The 14,403-nt window shown below is 52.5% G+C and overlaps 1 protein-coding gene across 3 annotated transcripts in view; it reads right to left on the bottom strand.

Moving 5' to 3' along the window:
- Ece1 (endothelin converting enzyme 1) overlaps window positions 1-14,403 on the bottom strand; it is a 102,967-nt gene that overhangs the window by 41,087 nt on the left and 47,477 nt on the right. The window contains exons 1-4 of one of the 3 annotated variants that reach the window (XM_048443305.3): window positions 12,361-12,484; window positions 12,132-12,218; window positions 5,585-5,726; window positions 282-494 (exon numbers count right to left, since the gene is read on the bottom strand). In XM_048443305.3, coding sequence (XP_048299262.1) covers window positions 282-494; window positions 5,585-5,726; window positions 12,132-12,218; window positions 12,361-12,408 — 490 coding nt within the window. In that variant the 5' untranslated portion in view covers window positions 12,409-12,484. Of the gene's footprint in view, window positions 1-281; window positions 495-5,584; window positions 5,727-12,131; window positions 12,219-12,360; window positions 12,485-14,403 lie in introns of those variants that run through there. The other 2 variants (XM_048443306.3, XM_085690451.2) reach the window with 2 other exon arrangements.

A 14,403-nucleotide genomic window follows, 5' to 3' on the forward strand; every position in this document is an offset into this window, starting at 1 on the left:
CCTTTCACTCACAATACTGCAGACTCAGTCCGTTTCAAAGAGCTCAGAGCTAGTGCCAACCAGGCGCTGCGCTGTGCCTTGAAAGCTTCGGCGAGAAGCTCTGTGTGCCTGCTCAGTGCCAGCGGCCTCACACAGGCTCTCTAGTGCTACGAACTGTGCGTGCTACTGATCTCATGTCACAGACGGAGAGACTAAAGCGCAGCTTTAACCAGCTCACTCGGGCTCGCACAGCGAGGGACATCGCCCCCCTCAGCCCCTTCGTTGGTCCCCCTGGTTCTTACCCAGCAGGTGCTTGATGATGGCTTGATTGTGTTCCCAGAGGTTGCTGAAGGTCCCCCAGCGTGAATGTCCATCGGGCACGGGATTGGCCTTGATCCAGCCCCCACAGGCGTAGCTGAAGAAGTCCTGGCAGGGGTCTACCGTGGGGTCCATGGAGTTTAGGATGGAGCTGGTCACTGAGACGCAGGCCTCACTCAGACATACTGGGGGTGTTCCTGAGGGTCAAGGACAAGAGACCAATGAGAGGTGGGCAGTGTGGGTAGCCTGGAGCCCAGTGTCCCCGGGGCCATAAGCCCCACCAGGCCCGGACCTAACTGGGCAGGTACTAGATCCCTTATGGGATACAAACTCAGCAGATTTAGCGTCTCTTGGCGCTTAGAATAAAACCTCTGTTAGCTGAGTAAACTCCCTTCCGTGGTTTCAAAGAGCTCGGAGCTAAGCCGATTTTTCTCTCAGCGATCTCTTCTCCACAAAGACTTCTGATCCTGATGCCAACAAATTCATCTGACTTTTCAATACAATTAACAATGAATGTCTTCCAGGTTCTCTCTCTCTCTGTACAAGTGTGTGCGTGCGTGCGTGGGTATTTGTATGTGAGAGAGAGAGAGAATATTATGCAATGTGCATGCCACACACATGTGTGTTCATACAACATACATATGCACACATGTACACATACACACATGCACAAACAAACACACACGCATGCAAGCACACAATTAGGGCAGAGAATGTAGCTCAGTTAGTAGAACCCTGGGTTCAGTTCCCAGTACCACATAAAACAGGACATGGTGGCACAGGACTGTCATCCTAACATTTGGGAGGTAGAGGCAAGAGTATCAGAAGTTCAAAGTCATCCTCAGCTACAAAGAGATGCGGGAAGACAGTCTGAGGTGTATGAGACCCTACCTCAAAAAAAACCCAAAAAACAAAACAAAATTATTGTGCTATTGGCATCTGAGTTGAAAAGAATCTTCAAGGGCAGGGAACGGAGCCAGGGCCTTCCTTGCATATTCTACCACTGAGTCACAGCCCACAGGGAGACGTTCTATGGCAGGGGCGACAGTGTCACTTACAGTAATACTCAGATCATCAGAGTCGCACACCCCAGTTCCCGGCCACAAGGAAGACCAGCACTTGGCGAGGGGAAAGGGAACGTGCGCGTGTTTGAAAAGGGCTATTCGCTAGTATGGCATAACTTCGTACCGGCCGAATAATACCCATTGTTACACTCAGCCAACTGCAGGAAGTCTAGCCTGACAAGATCTTGGCTGGAAATGCCCAGAAGACAGACACTGAGGGGACTTGGGTTTGAAAACAACATGAGAAGTCAGGCGGTGGTGACGCACGCCTTTAATCCCAACACTCGAAGGCAGAGGCAGGCGGGCCAGCCAGGTCTACAGAGTGAGGTCCAGGACAGCCAGGGCTACCTAGATCAGCCAAGGCTGCACAGAGAAACTGTCTTGAGAAACTGAAATAACAACAACAAACCCAAGCATCCCTGGCCCATCAGGAACTTAATGTCTATCTAACTGACTAGTTAATGGTTTGGGGGTCCCCATCTGACCAACTGTCATTTGGGGTCCTCTCACCTAAGTTTGCTGTTCCTCAGAAACCTTCCCAGGCCATCTTGTTCTGTGCTCCTTCCTGCCTTTGCACCTGCTGTCCTTCCATAGACTGTGCTACACCACAGCCACATCCTTGTCTGCCTCCCGGCGACGATATGAACTTGTTCTCACACAGCCTTTGTCCAGCCCCGTGCTTGGCATCCACTGCTGTTCAGTGGATGTTTGTGGCATGTATAAATGACCTACTGAATGAAAGTGTTTGGAGACCTGGTCTCCTTCTGGAGAAGAGACACATATTCTTTTCTTTTGGGACACACACAATCAGCCGAGAAGGCAGAAACCAGCTCAGATGTAATTTACTCATCCGACAGTACCTGGCCTCCATGCCAGCCAAGGTGCTTTAATTCTTTAAAAACACGTATTTATTGTGTGAGAATGTGTGTAAGTTCACGTGTGAATGTGTGTATGTGTGCGTGTACTATGAGATTGCATGCCACAACATGCGCGTGGAGGTCAGAGGATAAGTTCCAGGCACCAGGGCTCTCCTCCGTCTACTGTGTAGGCTCTGGGGATTAAACTCAGGTCATCAGGCTTGACAGCAAGTGCCTTTACCCACTGAGTCATCTATCTGGCCCTCTAGATGCTTTAAAATGCTCTGCGGAATAGGGTTAGGGAAACAGGTTAGTCAGTAATCCCAGAACCCACGTACAAATGCCAGGAGTGATGGCACACACTTGCAATCCCAATGCCAGGTGCTGGAGACATGAGCATTCATGGGTTTGTTGGCAAGCTGGTCAAGCGTAATAGGTGAGCTCCAGGCTAGTGAGGGTCACTATCACGATGAATGGCGTCCCTAAGGATGACATCCAAGGGTTGCCTGGCCTCTTCAAACACACACACACACACACACACACACACACACACACACCCCACAATAAAAAAGCCAACCATAAAGAGATGGCTTGGTGGTTAAAGAGCACTGGCTGCTCTTCCAAAGAACCCGGGTTCAATTCCCAGCACCCACAAGGCAGCTCAAAACTGTCTGCAATTCTGGATTCTAATTTCCAGTATCTGCTTCTGACCTCTGCAGGTACCAAGCATACATGAGGTGCACAAACACATGGGCAAAATGCTCAGACAGATAAATAAAATAAATAAAAAATTTTAAAGTATTTTTTAAAAAAATTCCCAGAAGAACCTTGCGTTGGTTTCGTTGCCATTTGGAAAGCAGCTACAAGTCTCTGGAAAGGAAGCTTCCGAAGCAGGGAAATGGGTCAGAACGTCCTCAGGGGCCCAGACACTGCTTAGAGGTTAAGGCTTCCAGAATCGTCTGAGGAGCTGCTTTGCCTGGCCTGGCTGTTTGCTCAGATGTGGCCAAAGTCAGGGCCTGCTGATGTACAATGAGGTTCTGCCAAGTCCCAAGGCGGCTGCTGCTTTCTCAGGTGCTGCATGGATTTCCTGAGCCTTAGCCCAGTTCCACCCTAAGGCGAGAGGGCCATTCCATCCCAGGTCCAGGCTTGGAGACAGAGAGAGCAATGGACCGAGGCGGACACTAGACTCCTCCCCAGGAGCCCAACCGGCAGCAACAACAGCTGTGTGAGGTCTGGGTATCAAACTCAGGCTGTCAGGCTTGGTAGCAAGCACTCTAACCACTGAGTCATCCTGTCAGCCCCCACCATGCTTCTTACTTTGAGTTGTCCTTTGGGAGCACCCTTTGAGTACTGAAGAAACCTGTTGAGGTTCCTAAGGGGAGTCCCAGGGCAGCATATTTGCTGAGGTCCAGCCTGCTTGTCATTTCTGGGCCAAGACTGAGCAGACAGTTCTGGGCCCACCCTGCCTGGCAGGATGCTCTGAACTGAAGTTGTCTCAGGATGGGGTAGCTGCAGAGAGTGCTCTAATTTTCACACACTCATACACATACCTCCACTGTCACACACATGCACACACACGCGCGCACACACACACTCTCCTTTATGCACCTTTGCCCACCCAGCCACTCATTTATTTACTCAGCTTCCACACACCTGTGGTTGCAGACACTATGCTGAGCACAGGGCTGGAGTATCAAAAATAAGGACTTAATCAGCAAAGTATGATTTCAGCACCTCTGAGCCAGGCACGTTTGGAAAACTAACTCTGCAAACCATTAGTGAGTCGGTTAAATAATCAAGTAATTATTTCTGAAGCACCTTGTAGACACTTGGGCTAGTCTTAGAGTGAGCACTCATGAAATGTTTGAGGAATGAATGAATTAATGACTATGTGCCCCACACAGGAGGGGCATATGAATGAAGTCCCAGCCCTCTATTTAAGAATCCAAAATGTTCCCTCTCCCATTCCAGGATAGCCACCCTCAATCAACTTCACAGTGGAGGAAGGCTCAATACAGCCACTATAATGGGGTGGGTGACAGTCGGTGGGTGGGACCCCAAACAAAGTCCTCCTTGGATTTCTCTGACTGACAAAAATAGTAGACAGTTAGGGGTGGGAGAATGGAAGACCCTAGACTTGATTTTAATGTGGATCCATTCTTCCCAGATCTTTCAGTGCTAACCTAGCATGGAGGCAGCGGCTGTATTCACTTGACTGACAGACAGAACCAGACTCCAACCCTGACAGCAGAATAGGTCACTGTCATGACACCAGCATGACAGCGGGGTCAGAGGGGACCCACCATGACAGCAGGGGCAGGGGGACCCACCATGACAGTGGGGTCAGAGGAACCCACCCTGACAGTGGGGGCAGAGGGATCCATCATGACAGTGAGGTCAGAGGGACCCACCATGACAGCGGGGACAGAGGGACCCACCATGATGGTGGGGGCAGAGAGACCCACCATGATAGCGAGGTCAGAGGAACCCATCACGACAAGTCAGGAGGAGCCATCATGTGCCCATTCAGTGTGGAGGAGAGTCATGTGTGCACAGGGACACACAAAGGCCCTAGGGCCTTTCCAAAGAAGCTGCCTGCCCCGGAGTACACTCAATTACAAAGAGAGGTGGGGCCCTGACTCTGGATTCCTCTGAAACCTGGAAACTGGCAAGCAAACCCAGACTCCCCCACTTAATCCCCCTGGCCTGCAGCCTTGGCTGAGTTGGTCTCAGTGCCTCCACCACACCTCACAGGGCTCCTGGGAGGAGGAAATAAGTTGCGCGTGTGAGGAGAGGGTCCACGGGAAGCACCCAGTAAACAGAAGCCATGACTGTCCTTCTACTGAGAGTAGGAATGGCAGGAAGTCACGCCTTGAGCAAAAGCTAACTGAAAAAGTCCTCGGGGACACCAGATACACGTCATCAGAGTCATCCCTCAAACTGGCATCCCTCGGCCCCGTTTAGAGAAGGAAAAAAAACCCACGTAATTAAAGTGGTTTGTTCAGCCATTAAGTTGCCGGACCAGGGTGTAAACGTGCGTACTTTTCATTGTGTGGCCTTGGTGTAGCCTAGAAAGGCTCTGAACTCACTATGTGATCCAGGCTAACCTTGAAATCCCTATCCACCTGCCTCAGCCTACCAGGGTATTGAGATTATAGGCAGGAGCTGCCACACCCAAATTTGTTCTTCTGACTTCAAAACCTTTACAGTACCCCTTCCACCCACCTCTGTCTGCACTCCGAGCCCCTAGGCATCTCTCTCCTTGGCTTCGGAGGCCAATCCCAGCTTGAACAGAGACCCCCGCCTTGCACCAAGTGACAGGCAGAAAGGATGGTTACGCCTACCACAACTAGCAGATGCACCTACTTGCCCGGTACTGGACTCCCAGGGCTGCCAGGCAGGCTACCAGCCCTGCTGCCAGAAGTGCCACCAGCACCACCAGCCGCTTCTCCACCGAGGTCCGAGCTGCCCAGCACCTCTGGCCGCTCCGGGGGCTTCGAAAGTTCACCTGCAGGGAAGGAGGCAAGAGGGGTGGCAAGACTGTGAGCCCCGAGCCCCCCTTCTCCAAGGGGAAGGGGTTCTGCTGCAGGCCCAGACCCTGGGGAGGCATCAGGCTGCCGGTCTGTCTCAGGGGTGGTCCAGTTCCCAGAGTCTGCCTTAATCCAGGAACAGAACCACCACCCCGGTCAGTAGCTTAGACTTGCGCTCAGACATCAGAACTAGCAGCTCAGCCCAGGAGGGCTTGTGTTTTCTGTGACACCCGATACCGGTAGATGAAAAAAATCTACAGTGTTCCCATTTCTCCAGTAAGGAGCTAAAAAAAAAGAACAGGATGTTTGGACTTGAAGGCATTCAGAGGGTGGCCAGCTGGGCCCTCCTCAGAGCTCCCGCATCTACAGAGTCAGAGACGAGCAAGACATGACCGATCACAGCTCCTGCTCCCTACACGTGGGGACACATTCAGCTTATCAAGCCTTTCTAATCCTATCAGGGCTGCTGCCTCGTTGCTTCTCTTTTTACAAAGGAGGAAACTGAAGTTCCCGGTCTCCTGTCACATAGCTGAATGGGGAGGTCTGAGATCTGAAGTGGTCTGTAGATGCCAGAGCCCACCAACGGGCCAGAGACATGGGTCTCAGAAAATGGTCAGGGAAGACAAGAGAAGAAAGAGCTTCGTTTGGGCAGATCTTCTAAGGGAGAAAAATGTGCCAGGCCTCCATCGTCTGGCTAAACAGGAACGGAGGCACAATGGGGGGAAGTGGAGGGTGTGGCAGGCCCTTGGGGGCAGGGGACTCGAGGAGGGACATGCCTGCCAACAGCACTCAGAACCCTCAACCCACGCTCTTCTTCACACCCAAAGCCAGTCGGGGGGGGGGGGGGGGAGGTGTCTTCTCTTCTGAGAGGTACTTCCTGCAAAAGCCAGGAGGGGCAAAGCCAGGAAGAGTCCCCAGAAGGTGGGGCTGTTCAGTGACGTCACCCTGGACAAACAGCTCGGCACCGACTCAAAGGGGAAGAACTGGATTCCTCTGTTTTCATCAACGGCAAACAGCCAAGATGGGAGACAGATAATGAACAGATGGGTGGGCATGGAAGGCTTCCTGGAGGAGGTGATGTCTGGGTTGGAGGTGGAGATAAGACGGCCAGGGATGCAAGGCATGGCTCTGAGAAAGAACAGGAACTTCCTCCACAGGACTGGCGAGAGATGTCACTACACCTGGCCTTTAGGGTGAACAAGGAGGAGGGAGAGACGCTCTCAGGAAACAGCAGAGGAACAACATGAGTCCCTAAGACGTCCCTGGCATGCCAGGGGACCTAGCGATACCTGACTCTGTCTCTCTGACTTCCCACACAGCTGTGCAGGGGCTGCCCCCAGTGCAGACGAGATCTAGGGTGGGGCACCTTAGGGAAGGGTATCTTGGTCATCCTGGGGTACCCCCTAGGTGCTAAGAGAGAAAGAGGAACACGGATGGGGACTTCTTATGGAAGAAAAACTGGGATCTAAAACTGAAAAGGGGACACCAAGAACTGGGACACTCTGTGACCACCCAGGAGGCGTGCACCCCATGGCGGTGGCCAGCTGGGAGTGGGGTGGCCAGGTGGTGGTGGTGGGCCGCTTGAAGAGATCCTCTCAGCTTTCTCAAACAGGCTTCTGACCAGGGTATCTTCACCTGCTCAGAGACAGCCTGGAACACGTACTCTGGTGCAGACAGCACCTTTCGGTCATCATTTACCTCACTCAGGTTTATCTCAGGTTCTGGTACACAGAGAGGCCTCAAGGTCTTCAGCCAGGTGCAGCCTTGCCCCGGGGACACTGACATCAGTGTCCCTTCACCTGGATGTTCTGTTCCGGGACTTGTCCCAACCTTTCTCTTCCATCTCGTAGCCTCTCCTGCCCTACGGTCATGGTTCAGTTGACAGAGCATGGACCCAGGGAGACCTTGGTTTAAGAGGCCTCCTCTGCTTGGTGGCAACTCTGGGGAACGGGTGGGACAGACTGTTCAGCTTGGGGAAAAGCAGGGGAACCACCTCATCGGGACACCAAAGGGCTGCGGTAAGGGGAACGAGGAGACAGCCAGGTGCAGAGACATCAGGCAGATGAGAGGACGGAAGAGACGGCAGATGAAAACAGACGGAGAGCAACTTAGAGACACTTGAGAGCTGACGTTTCTGCACCTGCCACCCATTTATTCTGCTTTGTTGACTGGTGGGGGAGCTCCCAGGAACAGGTCAGCGGGAGCCCTAGAGGAGGCACAGCTAGTGGGGGGTTAGGGGGACAGACGCGGGAGGGCAAACCAAGAGCCACCTCTCTAGACCATGCAGTCTTGACTGTGAGGCCCTGCCGCCTCCCCTACCAGAAGACAGGAAGGCTGGGACCTCGTTGCTCCATGTCAAGCTAAGTGTTTAATCTAAACAGATGGCATCCACTGTGAATTAAATTAGAATTAAGTCAGAATTGAATTAAAAAGCCACAGTTCCAAGTAAGACCAGCGAACGGGATTTGAAAATAGGGCCATTAGCTTTTGTCATGCTTATTGCCGTCTTTCAAGGCTGGGCCAAGCACTTCTAGGTTTCTGGACAAGCCTTGCCTCTGAGGGCAGAGGGAATTCGGAGCAGTTCCTGGGGATAAGAGTCACCTGGAAGTTCTGGGTTGGGAGCAGGGGAAGCTGGGTAAATGGTGGTATGGTAGACAGGTCTGTGTGGTTTTAGGGTACCATTCTGTCCCTTTTCTCTGAGCCCCTAATACATGTGCCTGGAAGTGGATTCCATGAGATAAGAGAACAAGGAAATATGTTAAGTGTTTTCATGTTTCCTTTCAGAAACGAGGGCATGTCAATCACAGGAGACCACGCTATGGCCACCTGGATTAGTGGCAAGCAGCCCATTCCATTTTGGGAGAGGTGACTGGGAAGTGGCTGTTGTCCAAGTCACAGAGCTGACACCTCGAAGACAGATTAAAGTCACTGGACTCTCGGCCCACTGGCAGGCTTAGCATCCTATGATACTGTGAGGTAGAGACAGAAGGAGAGCGGGAGACAGGGATGCCCTCCCAAGAAAGAAGGGGAGGGAGCTCGAGATGGGAGGGAGAAAGCAGAGGTGTGCAGCCCTAGTGTTCCCAGGGTTTGCAGAGCGCGGGAACAAAGCCTATTAGAAGCGGGGATAAATATTTGGTTACAGAAGTTGAGTGCCTGGCTCACCTAGGCTTGTAGCAAGAACGAGTTCTACAGGTGAGGAAGGGTGCCTGCCCCGGGGCCCAGGAGAAGAGCCAGCAGTGCAGGGTTGGGAACTGGGCTAAGCCTGCTTTCAGAGTCTAAGGGCCCCCAGCAACCTGGCTTCACGGAGCAGCAAACAGGGGTTGCCTGCCAAAGCTCTGGCAGGGAGCCTACTCCTCACAGCCCAGAGGCCTAGCGTCGTGATGGCTGGCAGGGGGACCAGGTTCTCTGTCACAGACTCAAGTCTTTCAGAGCAGGCGGACCATGACAGCTCAGCCTCACGGGGGGGCTCTACCTCCGTGGGGGAATCATCTGGGGAAGTTACTTCCAGGAAAGTTTCCATGAGGTAGACTTCCGGCTGAGGCCACTGAGGTCAGCTCTGAGCAGAATTCTGATGTCTTCCCAGCTCTGCCCGAGCACCACCTGCCAAAGGCGCCTCCATGCCTGACCTTGGAGAGACTAGGGATAGCTGAATAACCCCTCCTATGGGAGCGGACTTCAGAAAAATCAACCTTTAAGGGGAATCGCAGTTTCAGGAAATGTGTGTGTTCCCAGAAGGAACAGGCAGCTCTCAAGCATGAGGGGAAAGAGGTGAGCCAGGACCCTGGGCGTGGGCCAAGGCAGCCTCTGGGCCTGTCTCCCAGCTCTAATACTAGGAAGCTGGGGTGAAGTCCCCAGGAGTGACCATGTCAGATTCTAGAACCTGCTGGCCAAGAGTCTTACGTTGTAACTGGTGGACAGAGCCTGAATGTCTCTCCTGACAAGAGGAAAGTTGTCTGAGAGTCTTAAGTGGGTCTGTCCTTCAAATCACTCGCCTAAGACAGCCCTATGCAGAGGGCGGTATGTCATGGTTCTGAGATTTTCATATCTCAGTTTTCCTTTTCTTATTTTTCCCCAGAAGTAAGTGGATGTTTTTCAAAGGTTTTGGTAGGCAGCTGTGGCCAGGCCCCTCAACTATTTTCCTTCAAGAGACTGCAATCGGGGTGTGTGTGCATGTGTGTGTGTGTGTACCCTCATGTAAGTGCGAGAGAGAGAGAGAGAGAGAGAGAGAGAGAGAGAGAGAGAGAGAGAAACGGGGAGGGGGGGTAGCTGGCATTTACAAAGCAGAGATTTGAAGGAAAATGCTACTATCACAGGGTATCCCAGAGGCATCAGGCACGTTAAGTTTCTGCAACAGCTAGACTCATTTTCAGAGCACTGGGCATGACATTTTTTCTTAAAAATCAATATTGTCTCATTTGAATCTAAGACATGGGTTGCCAACAATAACCCATCTTGTAAAGAAAGCTGTAGGAGTAAGGTTCCTTTAAGTTTCTAAAGCCCCTGACAGACAGACAGACAGACAGGGCTGCATGGCTTTAAACCTGTGCTTAGAGTGCTGGGGCATGGAGCTGAAGAAACAGGAAGCCCCAGGTTTGGTCCCCAGCACTGACTGACTTGTGTTTACTCTGGGGATGTCATGGAGGCTCGAAGCAAGACTTGCAGAGCACCTAGAGAAATGGCTCCAAATTCTCGGCAACCTTTCTGCGGGGAAATCAGGAGATACACCTACACAGGCAGCTTGCTATGGAAACACCAAGACTGAGGTTCAGCCCACACAACAAGTATACCTTCATACCTGTCCTGTGCCTCACTCAGCTTCAGCACCTACAATATAGCTACCATGTGGCTACCAGCCCTTACGTTGTGGGTCACAAAACGGTGATCCCAGCAGTGACACAGGTCACTCTATTTTCTCTTGTTCTATCTTACAGATGAGGACTGGAAGGGACTCTATGGCTTGCTCAGAGTCTCCAGTGGAGTCAGAATTCACAGTCAGGCCCCTGGCTTCAGAGAGAGAGAGAGAGAGACAGAGACAGAGACAGAGACAGACAGAAAGAGAGAGAGACACAGACAGACAGACAGACAGACAGACTTCTCTGTGCTCCAGGGGAATCGCACTCAGATGAGCATGCTGCTGATGTGGAAAAGCTATCTATATACACCCAGGTGAACCGCTGCAGACAGTGTAGTAGTTCCCTGTGAATTTGGAGGTGCTTTCACGCTGACACACTTAACATCTTCTAGGAAAAGTCAGACTGAAAGAGATGGCGGATGAGACTGGATTCATGAAGGGAGAGAGTTGCTTAGCCCCCCCATGAGGAGTCCACCGGGAAGAGGTCCCAGACAGGCGGGGTCTGGCTGTCCTGAGGTGAGCTGTCAGTCTTCCCAGAGCCTCAGTTTTCCCCAGTGCAGGTAGAGGAAGTAACCCTACAGGAAGTCCTGAAGGTTGAGTGGGATGCTGCAGGGAGGGGGCCGAATCCCAGTGAGCGGAGAGGCACTGGGGAGAAGGCGCATGGAGTCTCCTGGGGCCTACTCACTAATCAGAGGAGACCAAGGGAGGCCTGGCAGGCTGAGCCTCCACTCCTTCTGTGAGATAAGTTTTGATTAGGTGTCCTTCACAAGGTACCCAAGACTCTTTTCTGTCCCTCCCTTGGCCCGCACAGCAGAAATTTTCTTGGTCCTGGCCCTCTCTGGGATGATTTTTCAAGAACCAGATCCCAGAACTATCCTATTCAAAACTCAGTTTACCCACCCATGTCTAAACCCTACCCACAGAGAGGGCTTGGCCAGAAAGGTCTGCCCTGGGGCAGAGGAGAGGAGAGAGCCAGGCAACAGCCCTCCTGCAAGGCACTATCAAGCCAGGAGGCAGTGTAGAGTCTCTGTGAAATTCCCACAGGGGCAGACCCTAGAAGGAAGGAACCAGGCTTCCGGAGTAAGCTGGCAAAGGGCAGAGGTGGGGGAATGAACGGGGGTTGGGTCATTCCTTTCCCCAGTTAATACAGGTAGTCAGGGAGGAGGGAGAGAAATAAAGAGGTCACCCTTCACAGATAGGGCTCCAGGGAGGCAGGACCCGCCATGCAGAAGCTAAGACAGCTTTAAACTGTGGTGCTGGGAGCTGGGCGCCTGTTACCCTGGGCAGGTTCCCCACCACCATCGCCACCACCCAAGCTGTTCTGTGGAAGTTCAGGGCAAGAGAATGCTTCTGCATCTGAGTTGTGACTTGGAGGATCTCGGGAAGGATGGAACTGTAGGTGGGATGGAGGCCAGCCTCTGAGTGCGCTTCTTGGGGGGCTCAGAGCTGCGGGGTGCACGGCCCAACTTCTTCCCCTCCCTGCTAAGTGGGGGCGGGGCACAGCTGAACTAGCAAAGATCAGAGTTCCTACCTGCAAGCCATTGGGGTACACCTCGCCCTCGGAGAGTGAGTCCACCAGGTCCTCTTCGTCCAGCGTGGCCCGCTTGTAGGATGACATCTGCAATGCCAAGTGCAGTACGGACTCCCTCAGCGTCTCCATAGCCAAATGGGGAAGCGGGCCCCGGCGCCCCGCCCCACCACGGCCACCCGAGATCAGCCCACGGATGGCTGGCCCTCCCTGCGCGCCACACCCGCCTCACCCCCAGAGAGGACAGAGCGGCGGCCAGCGGCGGCCACACACTCCGCATGCTGTGCCCCAAGTTGCCTAGAACGGATCGGATCCCCTGGTATCTCCACACGCAGGCTGCCGGGGGCGGGGCCCGCTGGGAAGTGGGCGTGGCCTGTTGGGAACAGGTTTCTCCCCTGTCCTTCCGCGTTCGGGAAGGGGACCTCTTTCTTCACATGCCCAGCCCCTGATCATAGTTGGCAGGACAGGGCTCCATAGAGGCTTCATTTATAATGGGCCCCACAATGGCAGAGACCAAGAGGCAAGATCAGCAAAGGCTAGCCGGGTCAAGACAGATTGCTTCGCCATTAGCCCTTAGGTGAGACAAGGGGTCTTCCGTCTAGCTAGAAAGGCTTGCAGGGTGGGGGTGGGAGTGAGGGGTGGAGATGAAGTCAGGAATCCCCTCCACATCTCAGTTCCTTTCCCCTCTAATTCGGGAGTTTTAAAGCCAGAGTTCTGAGTGAAGTTCACACAATTCTAAGAAAGTCCCCTGATGTGAGGAAAACTGCTGAGTGAATCTGGAGGGTTTTGCCGTCCAAAGACCTATTTCTTTTCTTTTCCTTTTTTTTTTGGGGGGGGGGTGAAAAATATGCATAGGAAAAAAATGTGTACAGGGGCTGGAGAGATGGCTCAGCAATTAAGAGCACTGAATGCTATTGCAGAGGACCTGGCCTCAATTCCCAGCTCACAACTGTCTGTAACTCCAGTTCCAGGGGACCCAACACCCATGGCAAAACACCAGTGCACACAAAATAAAAATAAAAAAACAAGTAGATATTTGTAATCTCAAAAATATTAAAGCTATCTTTTTAAAAAATGTGTACAAGGGGCTGGAGAGATGGCTCAGTGGTTAAGAGCACTGACTGAACTCTTCCAGAGGACCAGGGTCTCAGCACCTACACAGCAGCTTGCGAAAGTCTGTAACTCCAGTTTCAAGGGACCTGACAACCTCACACAGACATCCATGCAGGCAAAACACCAATGCACATAAATAAAAATAAATTATTTTTTAAAAGTGTATGAAAGTCAGGCAGTGGTGGCACACGCCTTTAACCCTAGCACTTGGGAGGCAGAAGCAGGCAGATCTCTGTGAGTTTGAGGCCAGCCCGGTGTACAAAGTGAATTTCAGGACAGCCAAGGCTACACAGAGAAACCCTGTCTCGGAAAAAACAAAAATGTGTATGAGTGTTTTGTCTGTCTGTTTGTATGTGTACCGCATCCGTGACCGTGAAGGTCAGAATAGTGGACTGGATCCCAGGACTGGAGTTATGGATGGCTGTGAGCCCCAGTGTGGGTGCTGGGAACTGAACCTAGGTCATCCAGAAGAGCAGCCAATGTTCTTAACTGCCGAGCCATCCCTCCAAAGCACCATACTGTTGGGCATGTATGCAAGTGAACCAGTGTGTGTGTGTGGGGGGGGTAAGGTGGCTGTACAAGGAAGGGGAAGGGTTAGTGAGGAAGGTGGCTCCTCGGGTTTTCCGGGCTTTATGGGCCATCAAGATGGCTCAGCCAGGTAAAGGTGATTGCCGCCAAATCCGGCCACTAGAGTTCATCCCTAGGACCCTCCCTCTGACAGCCCACTCAACTGCCAGAGTCAGCCCGCCATCATAAATCACATACTCATCACACTACACTTGCTTCAAAGTCCTCTGTGTTCCCCAACCTTTTGCCAGGCTCAGGGCTGCCCCTCCCTGGCCCTCCTCTTCAGTTACCACCCACCAAGGCCCCAGATCTCTCCCTTGGCTTTTGTATCTGCGAATACCTAGGCTGCTCCTTCTCAGCCAAGTCCTTCGTAGCTGCTGCTCCCTCCATCTGGAACATTCTTTTCTGATTTTTGCTCCTCCCCCAGGCAGCTCCAGTCTCAGATTAAATACCACCTGCTCAAATGTCCAAAACACTCTAGGTAGCTGCCCACCTTCTCTTCTAGAAGCCTCTTCCGTATAGATGTGATTGCGGTCTGTTACGTTTGCTTTGTTTTGGGAGACAGGGGCTTATTACGTAGCCCAGACAAGCCTGG

Source organism: Myodes glareolus, chromosome 6 (genome assembly GCF_982192425.1).
Source record: "Myodes glareolus chromosome 6, mMyoGla1.1, whole genome shotgun sequence".
Lineage (NCBI taxonomy): Eukaryota > Metazoa > Chordata > Mammalia > Rodentia > Cricetidae > Myodes > Myodes glareolus.